This window comes from Rissa tridactyla, chromosome 2, assembly GCF_028500815.1.
Source record: "Rissa tridactyla isolate bRisTri1 chromosome 2, bRisTri1.patW.cur.20221130, whole genome shotgun sequence".
NCBI lineage: Eukaryota > Metazoa > Chordata > Aves > Charadriiformes > Laridae > Rissa > Rissa tridactyla.
This window is the reverse complement of record NC_071467.1, coordinates 157,052,544-157,066,092: the sequence shown is the minus strand read 5'-3', so window position 1 is coordinate 157,066,092 and position 13,549 is coordinate 157,052,544. Positions and strand designations below refer to the sequence as shown.

The 13,549-nt window shown below is 38.2% G+C and overlaps 1 protein-coding gene across 3 annotated transcripts in view; it reads right to left on the bottom strand.

The window, feature by feature from the left end:
* The window catches only part of NCAPG2 (non-SMC condensin II complex subunit G2), a 51,837-nt gene extending 38,491 nt beyond the window's left edge, over nt 1-13,346 (bottom strand). For 2 of the 3 annotated variants that reach the window (XM_054193088.1, XM_054193090.1), the window contains exons 1-7: nt 13,004-13,346; nt 12,214-12,308; nt 9,050-9,241; nt 7,953-8,067; nt 7,281-7,438; nt 6,258-6,392; nt 604-698 (exon numbers count right to left, since the gene is read on the bottom strand). In XM_054193088.1, the coding sequence (XP_054049063.1) occupies nt 604-698; nt 6,258-6,392; nt 7,281-7,438; nt 7,953-8,067; nt 9,050-9,241; nt 12,214-12,288 (770 nt within the window). In that variant the 5' untranslated portion in view covers nt 12,289-12,308; nt 13,004-13,346. Of the gene's footprint in view, nt 1-603; nt 699-6,257; nt 6,393-7,280; nt 7,439-7,952; nt 8,068-9,049; nt 9,242-9,947; nt 9,998-12,213; nt 12,309-13,003 lie in introns of those variants that run through there. The other variant, XM_054193089.1, reaches the window with a different exon arrangement.
* Between the last annotated feature and the right edge of the window lie 203 nt (nt 13,347-13,549).

Sequence of the window (13,549 nt, the reverse complement as noted above, 5' to 3'; positions counted from 1 at the left end):
CACAGATATTTTATCATTTATCTTACAATTATTATCTTAAATTCTTTATAAAGATGGACAGGTATACATTATTCTAACTGAAAGCATTAGAAAGCCTCTGATTTTAATATGAAGAATTACTTCTGTACTATTTCTCTGAATAATCAAAGGAAAAAAAGAAAATCCACATTTTTCATTCATCATTCAAGTTCTCAGGCTATGATCCTGCAAGTCACTTCTTATTAGAATGCCTCTATATAGAGCCTTACCAACTTAAAGTAGAGGTTGCTCATAGGAAAAAACAAAAACACCTTACAGAAGCAGAAATGGACCTGCAATTCTCACACAAACACTGCAAGTAATGCAGCACAATTTATATGGAAGTCATTAATTTTACCTAATGCTAAATAAGCATTTTCCTACATCTATAATTGTAGACATAGGCATGTGCAGAGCAACTATTAAATTAAGTTGCTAAAACAATATGGTAGTTACATTGAGAGATGTGAAGGTGTCTGGATTCTGATATATTTTATCAATATACTAGGTATTTGAGAGTATGAAACAAACAAGATTTTAGCCAAGCTCTTAACGATCATTAAGAACTCTAACTGTGATGCGTACCTTGGAAAGAATTGTAATTGGTTTTTAACAGTTCCATGGATCATTTTAATGAAGTTTATATTCCAGCTGAACAAAAAGCTCAAGAATCTTCTTCCCTGTTGGGAGGGGGGGAAAAGCGTAGATGAGATTGTTGCAGGAAAAAAAATATTAAGATTCTTAATTTTTAAACAGAATTCAAGCATTACTCTTATTTATACTGTAGAGAAAACGCAAAACAAGTGAACATGTGGATTACATATCTGCCTGCATTTTTTTCAATGTCCATTCTGTTCTGGTGTGACTTCAAGTAGTATTCCGTAACGGTAAGGGACTGTGCAACTCCAGACCCTCATCAAGGCTGCATCATCAGAACTCTTTCAAGTGCAATGTCATTCCAGGATGACACTGTAATGACGGTGAAGGTACAAATAAAATAGCATGACAACTCTGCCAGCACTGGATACAGAAACATTTTTTGGACAAAGCCACAGAGAACAGCTGGGCCACTGAGGAAAATAAATGTCCTGATTAGTAAGGACAATTCCTTTCCTATTGCCTCATGAAAAATAATATTGCAAGCCTCCTGGAGCTGCTTTAATTCATGAAAACAGAAAAAAACAAAAAAAAAAACAAAAAACCAAAACCAACCCACTATTCAGTTTTTTTCCTGAATTAGTTTTCTTCCATTTTAGCAAGTTAGAAATGATGATGACAAGTTTGATGAGCAACACGATTTTTGCAAGAAAAGGCAGTGCAAGGCTGTGGATGGAGGAAATAAGCCCTTGCTCTTCCGGAAATAAAGAATTAGAGCCTTACACGTTATCTGCGTGGACAACCTTACTCTGGCGCATCTTACAGATGAAGCGAAGGCATCCAGCTTCTGAGACTTTGAAAAGTTTAATCACACATAAGGGTGAGTTGGACAGTTGTAAGGATCATTTGCACATGTCAGCTTTCTAGTCACAAATAATTCATGAAAATTAATAAGGAGATGCAATAGTAAAGAGCACATTGGCGGAAGTTCAAAAGGCGCACTGAAGAGTTAGCAGAGCTTCAAAGGCAATTCTGTTCAGAGGTGGACCAACAGTTATGTTCTGACCTAATAGAGAAAATATGACTGATAATGCCAGACACGCTTTGAGCTGAAATATCATGGAGTAGGGAAGAGAGAAGGAAGCATATGGGCAGAAACTGCCCTTTAGTGGAACTGGTAGCTTAAATGCCTTCAGGCCAAGAAGCAGTTTAGAAGACCGTGAAAATCAAAGCTGAATATAATGTCAAGACCCTTGTCTACAGGTCTGATAAAATCCTTCCTGTTGTCAATAAGAGCTTCTTCTACCAAAAAAGAAAAAAAAAATTAATGAAAAAAAGCCACTTATCTCCAACTTTGGTGGTATAATATGTATATTGAGTCCCAGTGGTGCACTCTTCCATCAACATCCCTGGCAAACCAAAAGGTCAAGGGAGTTTTGACCTACAGATCCTGCCTCAACAAGGCAAAGATGAGTCCAAATTCAAACTCATCTCACCTTCTACAATCCCAGCAGCAAGACAGATGAAGAATAGTCACAAAGTAGCTTTCAGCAGTTCAACCAATTCTTTTTTGCCTTAGATTTCAACAGATTGACCCCGATCCTGAAAATGATACTAAGTGCATCTAATTTAATCTACTGCTTCTGATCAATGGATCTGAAACAATTACTGTTATCAAGATTCTTAGTATCATGAGATGTAAACTGGTGACAGGTGAATAAGATTGCAAACTTGTCATCTTTGGGGTTAATGCATTAAAAGAGTGTTGAGCGTCTTGCACTGCTGTGCCTCTGAATATAGTACATGTGACTTTGTCAGGTGTATACACACACAGAAGGTTAGCAAGGAAGAAGAGGGTAGAATAGGCCTACTTCTAAAACACAGTAATATATGCTCTGCATGGCCCTCCAGTTGTTTGATTGGAAACCCCACATGAAAAAGAATGTTTTCATAAATCACACAGAGATATAAATTCAGAGGATGACTCCACTAATGCAGCCTGAAAATAAGCCTTTGAGAAATATTACTGTGCATTGAATAGCACAGTCTGGGAAGACAGAAAAACTGAACTCCCTGATCTTGCAGTGAGGCATAAATGTGCAATTCCGCATCAGCTTAATCTGATCTAGAATCAGGATATCGCATTCCTGACCCTCCCCTTCTCTTCATCCTTGCATATGACGAACAAGTCCAGGCAGTTAATCTGGCTGAAAAAATCTTACTAGAAGAAAAACTGATCAGCTACCTACTTCAATCAACCCATGACATCGCTGCTTGAGCATTCGTACTGTGGAGAGGAAAACAGGAATTCTAGCCAATTGCAACACAGGATCATCGCAACCTGGAGTTACAGCAGCTTAAGCTGCTATGGTGCTATGCTCTGGGAAGTGTACTCTAAAAAGAATTAGGTATACTTTTCTCAGGAACTGTAGAACAAGCCTGCAGGCACTAAAGGGAATATTGTCACTGATATATAGGAGTTCAGTTTCATCACAAGGCAATTCATACATCATGTTGATATTTGGTTAAGACTATTAGCATTTTAGAAATAGACAGAATGTAAGAAAAAGGTCCAGCAGAGCTACTGTGGGTGTGTTAGACATGGTGCTACAATAAATATACCATTAGCAAAATGAGCCAGGCAGGGAAATTAGAGAATGCACATGAGGTGGGCTGTCATTAAAACTAAACTCCCTCAGCAGGTCAAGGGACACGATCTTTTCCCTCTGCACAGCACTGGTGAGGCACATCTGGAGTGCTGGGGCCAGTGCTGGGCTCCCCCGTACAACAGAGATATGGACAAGCTGGAGTGAGTCCAGCAAAGGGCTACAAAAACGATTAAGGGACTGGAGCATCTCTCATAGGAGAGGAGACTGCAAGAGCTGGGCTTGGTAAGTCCAAAAAGATAAGGCACAGCGGAATCTTATCAATGTATATAAATACCTGACAGGATGTAAGGATGATGGTAACAGCCTCTTCTCAGTGGTGCCCGATGATAGGACAAAAGGCAATGGGCACAAATTGAAATACAAGAAATGCCCCTTGAATATAAGGAATTTTTTTTTTAATTTTTTTATTTGTTTTCACTATAAGGGTGATTGAACACTGGAGCAGCTTGCCCAGAGAGGCTGTGGAGTCTCCATCCTTGGAAACATTCAAAACCCAGGTGGACACAGCCCTGAGCGACCTGCTCTGGCTGACTTTGCTTTGTGCAAGAGTGTTGGACTAGAGGTGGACCACTACTGTTGGACCTCTAGTGTCTCCAGAGGTCCTTTGCAACCTCAAACTCTGTAATTCTAACATTAATGTTCAGCAACATCACTTACTTGGGAATAATCAGAAGAATTAGGAGAAGCAACTACTATTTCCTCCCCCTCCCGTGTTAAACTCTTCAGAGAGGGTGGCGGGGGGGACCAAAAAAAAAAAAAAAAAAAAAACAACTCAAAACCAAACCTAGAGAGTTCTTAAATAGACAGATTAAAATTAACAAAAAGTCTGAGAATGGACAAAGCATCCTTGATTACATGCGAGAGCTTATCAGGCTTGAAGATGAAGAGCCTGAAGCTCTTTCAGGTCCTGGAAGCCCTGAAAAGAGAGATACCCTACCAAGTGCTACCCACTATCATAATCTAATAAGTAGGTCAGGTCCAGAACTGAATCTGGCAACAGACTATTGACCTCTCAGTTCTACTGACAGCCTTTGTAGCTTTTTGTAAAGAGGTTTAGGCTAATAAACAGACCTCAAGTTCTGTATTATTAAAAAGGTATTTTCTGAAATTAAGAATGCTCCCCAAGCCCACTCAAAGTTTTCAGCACTCAGAATTGATGCCTGTCAGGCAGTACTAGTACTTCAATGGAAAGAACTGCTGAGAAGATTGGACATAATCAATATGAGTCCGTATTTGTGAACAGTTGTTTACATCATTCACCTTTATCACAAAGGAATGCTTGGACTAACAGAATGTAAATTCAGCTCCCAGCTGGGAGCTGCTACTTTCAGTCAATCCTTCTAGCCATAAAGCTAAGGACTCCGGATTAAGGATTTAAACCGCTAACGATCATATGCCAGAGCAAAAAGTGCAATAAGGCATTCTCTAAATCTACCTAGAAAGAGATAGGCATATGAAAAAAGAAAACATGACAAAATCTAGAGAGAACAGAAATCATGAGGAGAGGGGAAGAACAAAATCTTGGGCAGAAAAGTATATGTGCAAAGTATGACCAAATTTGCATATTCTGGTGAAGCAAAGGGAATGTGTTTTGATATGCTAGGAAAAAGATTCAGTACCAAGTCTGATATTACTGCTTTTTTTCCCTGCAAAATGTAAAAAGTTTCATACTGAAGGCTGTTTCACCCAAAGATTCTTCAGAAAAAACTTACATGTAGTAATTAACATATGTTCTACTAAAAATCTCACAAGATGAGGAAGAAAAAAACCAAATAACTGGAATAAATTGTTTCTGAAGCCTAGATAGCAGTTTCATTTTAAATATATAATTCCCAATTATTTACTGTGCCTATACAAATATGAAATATTAGAAGTGATGCAGTAGGTTCAAATAAAACAGAATAAAATTATTGATACAGAATCAAACACAGCTAAGGCACTTTAAATACTGTGACAAAGGATGCATACATGAAACATACTTTTTCAAGAGGACAAAAAATGATCTAAAATGAAATTTTAGATTTAGGACATGAAACCAAATACAAAAATCAGTCAATAAAGTCTAATTCGTCTTTCCTCTTTCCACACGTGTTTCCTCTTCTTCCTTTCACACCTCTCACATTGCCTTAGTACATCACAATTTTAATCAAAACATCTTAAAATACAATGTGTAAGTAACCAAAAAAAATAATTTTAGTGGCTGTTATCCAAAACCTGGTCTGTCAAACATTTCACCTAATTCACTCCCTACCATCATTTTTAAAACCCCATATGCCCATAATGCCACAATCACACAGCAGCCTCAGAGCTCATTTTATGACAGAAGTTCATATATTCCATGAAAGGGAAAATATGTATTTTGAACAGGCAAGGAGGAGTTAGAACTTCAGAGCCAATGTCAGGTTGTCTTGTCACCTAACCAGAAAGAAAGCTTGGGTACTATTATCTTGATGCACACTAAAAACTACAAATACAGTAATTCTTCACCGAGAGAAATACAGGTAGACAAATAAAATAATTCTCATTTTGCTGTAAAGTTGGGTTCTCCTTATACTACTTTTAAAACAGACTATGGCAATGCAATCTTCTAAATGGAATCATTTAGAAGGGAAATTATTTTGCTCAAGTTATCTATCTCCAATAAATGAAAAACTGCTATAAAGAAGAGAATTATACCAGGGATGGTTTTTAAGTAGTGAGGGACATGCACTGGAAGCAAAGCACTTGGTTGTTATTACTTCAGGATACAAGAACATGAGTGATAACTTAGACATATACTTTTATATTTATGTCAGAAATAGGAATAAGGGTTTCCAAATGAAACACAAAGATCAGCCGTTGATGCCTTGGAGTCCGAGCTGATTTATCTTGCATTGCTGCCTACTGTACTGTAAAAAAAGGCTTAATGCAAAACCATTAAAAGTAACGAAAGCCCACACACATAAAATCACAGTAAGACAAAAGTTTGCTTACCTCTTCTTTTTTGATGTGTTTTACACTCATAAAACACTGGAGCAACAAGTCCTTGACTTCATTACTCTCCTCTGAATCGTAATCAAAACAAAGTAATGTCTGATGTAGATTCCATAGACGAACAATATCTGCACCCTGACAGGGGAAAAAGCCCCCATATTAAAGTGAATTAGGTACAGCTTTAATGTGAAGAAGTATTCAAAGGATTTTAGATATTGAATTTGAAATGCATTGTTGCAGATAGAAGATTTTCAGATTGTAAAATTATGAACATTAATTGACTTTCACTGCATCATTAGGAAAAATTACAAAAATATGCGTAACTGCATAAATACTGCCTTCCAACAACTGAAGACATGCTTAAGTACAGAAAGCAAGCTGCTATTTCATGCAAGACAGATGAAAGCTGTATTATTCCACTTTTGAAACTTTATACAATTAAAGCAGTTAACAGGAAAAAATAAAAGATAAACATAAGAAAGGGAGATATTTATTGGGTTAGTGCAAAATCTGTATGCCACAATACTGTAAATAACTCACACATTTAAAAAAATAATTTCAGTCCATTAATTGAAAAATAAGAGAAGTTATTTGTAGAGAGATACAAAGTAACAGAATGAACCTTCCCACGTAAGAAGTCTCTATGAGTAGCTGAATATAGTACTTAAAACCTGAATTAACTGAGTTAATTGCTATTTAAACCTTAGTCACTGGACTTCATAAATGAGTGCAGAAATAAATAAAAAAAGAATGTAAAAAAAGAAAGTAAAAAAACCCAGTTCACTTGTGAAATCGGTGCCAAAAATCTTTAAAGTTTGTTATAAACAAGGCAACATTTTAACATGTTTCTTATGCAAGCAACACCATAAAGACACTTTGGAACCAACATGCATCCTAGGTTTCATTAGTTAAGAAGCACTATGACATGAAAAACAAGTAACTTGACATAAAAGGTATTTTGGAGGGATAATCTTTCTTGGAATATTCAGTAATAACCTAAAAGTCAATATAACTTCAGTATACCGTAGCAGCTTTAGCCAGGCTTTTTCTTAGCAGAATAATAAACAGAGTCTTCCCTAGCTGCTCCTTCCCTTCCAGTCCTTTCTCCCACCACATTTCACATATATGTTGGATAGCACGCTGTAGGATTTTTTCAGATTCAGGTGATGCAGGAAGAATACCTACAACAGTAATAAAGTAATTATTTACTGCAATGAAGCAAGTTATTCCTGTGAAACTTTATTCTGTTAGTACACTAACTATACCTCACAAAATCAACTAGTTCGTGACACATTTATACATCTTAATGGCTTATTCTTACTGTGAGCATTTAGGCAGCTTTATTAACTCTTAAGGTTTTGGCCAAGTTTTTGGATCAGTGAGAACGAACTGAAGTTAGCAACAATCTTACATTTTGCCTTAAAACCACTATAAGCTACAGAATAAGGAAAGTTATCTATCATTGGGTAAACAGCTGGGAGAAAGAAAACTACTTAAGTTCCAAATTTTAAATTGTGTAACTGATTTTTAAGTAAACGTTCACTTAATTTTTTCTCAAATAAGAACTCACATCAGTACCAACTTTTCTCCTGTAAATTTTGTTCCATAGGCCAGTCAGGTCAAACAAAAAGCCTAGTATAGTCATCTGCTAAAAAAACAGTATAATACTGTATTCTGTAACAGATAAGTACGCACCATTTAATATAAAAACACACTCTAGAAGAGCTTTGTAGTTTACAGTTTCATCCACTGCAGGTATGGAAGCAGTAACTACAGCTGCCACTCCTTGGATCACAGCTAGAGTTTGTTTCTGAAAGAAAGCAATGTTGAGGAAACAATTCTGCAGTTTAATTTATACTCAGAAGAGAATGATGACAAGCAATAAACCTTAGCAACGCAGAGCAAAGCTGAATTTCTATTATGCTTCCATTTTGAACAAAGAGTATACTGGCACCCAAAACCTATCAAATAAAAATAGGCAAAAGCATAGATTTTGAAAGTACATCCATTTCAAGAAGTTTGAAAATGGCTTTCAGGTCCAGCTAGCAGATAACTCGGTGACTGTACACATGTATTCATTCCTCCCATAAAAACTTCATCTGCAACAAAACCACCCAAACACACATCCGTTTCAGAGCTAAAAAGACACTAACTAGCAGGGTCTTGTGCAACTCAAAAACGTGTACATCTGGTGACTTTACATCCAGGCACACGATTTTACAGGCCTGTCTATGTATGATGGATTTCCTACAAGCCTCTAGGTCTCCCTAATGATTTCCTCACTGCATTTGTCTTTTTCTTCCAAAATTCAATAACCTTTTTCCCCCAGTATTCTCAAGATCAAGGGGACTGCAGTGCAGAACGCAGTATATGAGGGTCTGAGTCAGAGAAATTCTATATAAGCTAAATTTGTCAATCTAGATTTCACGATATTCATTCCACAGAATGACAGAATAAAATAGGTAATGAATTTCTTATAGTATATGCCAGATACTTAAGGAACATCTGAGAGATCAACATTTGTTTACTGAAATAAGACATACAAAAAGCCCACTCGACTCCAGTGAAAAAACTAAGTCTCCCCTTTGATAATTAAAATTATCAGCAGATCTAATCTTTTATAGTATAGAACAAACATAAGCTCAGCTTAACCTGAGCGTGATAGTTAAGAAGTCAGTTAAGAATGAGACAATGTTTGATAACCCTTGCATGTTTTCAGATGCTATGCAAATATTCCATTTTCTTTCCCAGAAAATATGAAATATCATATTTTTATTTTACAAGATTTTTACCATTTGTGGAACTCTCTCTGCTTCCATGTTATCATTACTTTCATCATCTTCAACCCTCTGCCACGTTTCCACAGGGTTGTCCATCAAAGTCTCTGTCAATAGCTGCATCAGCCTCTCCCATAGTACTTCTTTCTGCTTTCTTGGCAATTCTTGAAGTAGTTCAGTCAAGTCGAAAGGATCAAATGTATTTTGCTGTGAATGGTCAGAAGATATCATACAATTCCACACCAGCGAAATGGCTTCTATTTCATCATCGTATTTCCTAAAATTAATGCTTTTTTTACATTAAGGATTAATTTCCATTCCTCTGCAGTTAGAGAGATAACATACCTTCTAGATGTTGAATTTATTTAAAAAATAGCATGAGAAATTCATGCTGTTTAACTCTTTATTGTGAAACAAGAGTGCTTCTTTTAAGACTAAAATCTTTAGCCCTTAATAGCAAAACTACCAAACATAAATCACATCCCTGTAACATGAAATTCTGTCTCTCATGTGTTCTAAATACTTCATTCCCAATGAAGACAATTCCATACCCTTAGTTAAGAAGCTCACAAGTGCACAGAACTAAAGTCCCTGATCATGTCTTTGCTATCTTCAATATAGATTGATGATGGCTGTTGAAAGAAAATCCTTACGCAAGGACTAGAAATTGAACAGTCAGTACAGCCATATGGACAGCACTACAGGGTTTGGAGTACAATCTGCATAGAACAGTGCGCTATATACGGCACTGTTTTAAAGCCCCCCCAGTCAAACCTAACTCCTGAGCACATTAACCCTATACTTGCCTCTTAAGCTCTATTGAGCAGGAAGCCACTATTAGTGAAGTCTTTAATAGACACTAAGAGACAGATCTGAACTATTTTCTCAGAAGAACCTTGCTAGAAGAATTTACCTCAGAGATGCAAAGAGCCAGTTGGCATCAAAGAAGGGTAAGGCAACCTGCTAGGAAAGGGTATATGCAGACAAAACACGAGAAGAAAAAAAACAGGCACAGCCAAGAGCAGTACAGATAATTTTTGAGATTTAATTTGCAATACTGAAGTGAAGGTCCACCAGATCAAAAACACTTCCTAGGAAAGAGAGAGAATAAAGAATGTCCGTGATCTTGAAATAAAAATATTTTTAGTTTGCAGATACACTAAAAACTAGGAATCAAAAAGAAAAAAAAATGTTGAAGGGAAAAAGAAAAACAGGAAATAATGAAAGAAGTGGCAGTAAGTATTAGAAGGTTCCCAGAAAAGTATGAGAAGAAAGATCCTGTTACATATTTATAACAGAATTTCTATCCTACTCTACAGCTGGAAACAAATACAATAAACCAAAGGCCTCACAGGGAGTTCTGCAGCCCTCTACTTCAAACTAACCCAAAAGACAGGTTATTAAGACTGTACTGTTTTGAACAAAAAGAATGAATTCATAATAAGACTAAAGCCTTATGATCTTTCTTTGGGATGATATGAGACAGAATTATTCCAAGACCTGTGAGAGAAAAGGATATCATTCAGTGGTAGTCATATCCGTGATTCTTATTTTCCTGTCTAAGAAATAATGCATTTTCTTGAACTAGAACAGGATTTAGTGGAAAAATTTAACAGTGCCTGATAAAGACCTCAATGAACAGAACCACAATATGGTAATATTTTAAAAAGATGGCAAATAAAGGTGAAAAGCCCAAGGCAAACCTTGAAGGAAAACTAGCAAGCCCCTGGAATTCTAGAAGATCTGAATGAAACAAAACATTGAGAGGAAGGAAAAGGAAAATTAAAGGGAGCTGGAGGGTATAGAAATGAGAGACACTGAAAGAAGTAATAATGCTAAGAACAGAACTTGAAAAATAAGTTAAAAAGGCAACTTCTGACGCTAGAACACAAAATAGTTAGAAAAAACAGGGCATAAATATAGTACAAAAACTAAGAAAAGCAGTGAGGCTCTAAGCACACTTTCCTCTTCTTTCTGTGGCTATATATCTGCTTCGAAAGGACAGAATATGGTACCACAGTCTCCTCTAGAAAATCACTCAAGAATTATTCAAGGGAGATTCTAAAATGAGGATCATCATCCTAAGATAAGATACGGTCAAACACCCTCCAGCACTGAAAGTTTCAAAAGGAAATGTATAAAATAACTCAGGTCTCTTAGACAATTCAAAACGTAATCTGGATATTTGTGTTCCCTTACGCTATGAAGGCATGAAGACAGTTTTAATCAATATGCTCATTATAGTTGGTGACATTCTACCAGCTATTTCCAGAGATATTGGAAACAACTGAAAACTGTTGCAAGACAGCTCTTGTGAATTGGTGATTAAAAATAAAAGGATGAAAAAACAATATTTAATCCAAATAGACCAAGATATGACAAGAAAGATTACTGGATGGAGATGGCAGAAAAAACACAACCAAATTAATTGAAAAGGAAATGCTGCAAGTACTATGTGTTATCCTAAACAGCACAGTTTCTTCTTAAAGTATTCAGTTTTGGGGAAAAATGGGAAGGAGACTTCAACGAAGGGCAATATGGTAATAAAGTTGTCATCTATAATCACATACAGGTGTGCAAATGAAAAAAATAGCAAATCTATTGGAAAAAGATTCAATGATGCTTGGAGATAAATATTTCTAAACTTGTTACATAGAACATGATCCCCATCATAGAAAACGTAGGCTTAATACATCTGCTACATTAGTAAATTAGTTCATGCCTCTGTGGACATAGAGGTCAACTCAGCCACTTACTTTATTCTGATACAGGTAATATTAGGAAAATTCTGATTAGAAACCTTAAGAAACTAATCTGACAATACCATTTATTAAGGCTATCAAAAGATGATTAGGAGAAATCATGTACATCTTAATACCAGACATTGAAGCTTAGTGGAAAACATCACAATGCAAATTATTCTTTCTGATTGCTATGCAACATCATATACACAACTTGAGAACGAACTTTTAATTAGCAGATTTCAGTGGATTTGTTCTGTTATTCCTCACGCTTCTCTCCACACTGCATTTAGAGACAGCCATCTATCCCATCTCCAAAACATTAAGTAATAAAAAGAACTATCAAGTACAATTACACACGGACTAAAGAAAGTGGACAGCCTAAACTATCAAAAGAATGAACAAATACTAGTGAAACATGTATAATGGCTTACTTACAGGATTCTGAGTATAACGCAAGAAGTCTTCAATAGACTCTTTAGACACCACTTGTAAAAATGCTTCGCGTTTCATTGTGGTCTTGTTTTTCCTCGCTTTATAAACAAAACAGAACAAAATGTCACAGAAAGTATTGTATCTCAAAATAGTATCATTTTGGTTCTCGGCGAAGAACGTATGAACTCACATTCTTCATCTACATAGTTATAAATAAAAGATGTTTCCTCCTCCAAAATACAGTTCTCTGAATCAGCATTTAGATTCATAACAGCATGACATTGCAGTATTTGCATGATTTCTTTTTAGTTCTTGTTTTTACTAGACAAGTCTTAAAACAGAAGAACTTTTTAATGGATACTTTTATCTTTAAAAAGAACAGTGTATCCAGCACATACCCCCTATTTAGCTAGCCCTCATTCCCAATAACAGCATTTACTTATATTAAATGTACTGATGGGCAGCAAAACGTTCTCTTTTTCTCTTTTGCCTGGTGAAGACTATGGAAAATGGGCAAGGCCACTTTCTATGACCACGAGATGAATTTTCGCACCTAAGCATTCCTCCCACCCTAGGCAATTCCTGAGGTGCTTTTCCCACCCCCACCAGCTGGGAGGTTGCCTTAAATCGCCTTTACTGTGCGGAAAGCCATACCCCGGAATGAAGCGGGGGCCGACCCGGGGCACTGTCCCGGAGCAGCCAGGGGCTGGCCGGGCTGCCGTCAGGCCCGCGGCACGGCCCCACAGGCCGCCGTACGCCCCCGGTAGAAGCGGAAAGACAGACGGGCACTTACCTACCGCTCCTTCAGAACGGGAGCCCCGCAGATCGGGGGGTTACGCTTCTAACAACGCGGCGCTGCCAGCACAGGAAGGAAACAGAACCGGAGACGGCCCGGTGTGACGGGCAGGAGAGGAGCCCGGGCCCCACCGCTCCGTTGCCGGAAGAGGGGCCAGTCCCGGCTGCGGCTCAGGGAGGGGACAGCGGAGGGGACAGCGGAGGGGACAGCGGAGGGGACAGCGGAGGGGACAGCGCGCCCCTCAGCCGGCTCCCGGCGCTGCCCGCCTGCCCTCCCTCACACGGCCCTGAGACCCGGCCCCGGCCCTGCCACCGCCGCGCGCGCTGCCACCCCTTTCGAATTCTCCCGCGGCGGCCGTTGAGCGCGCGCGCGGGCGGGCGGGCGCCGCGGAGCTCCCGTCTCGCGAGAGCTCGGTTCCTCCCCCGCCCTCCCCGCGCGCGGCAGCGGCCGTTGGGGCGGGCTGAGGGAGGCGGGGTGTTGCGTTCCCCCCCGCCCCGCACACCGACACGGGACTGGGCTCAAAATCCACGTTTTTGTTTTTTT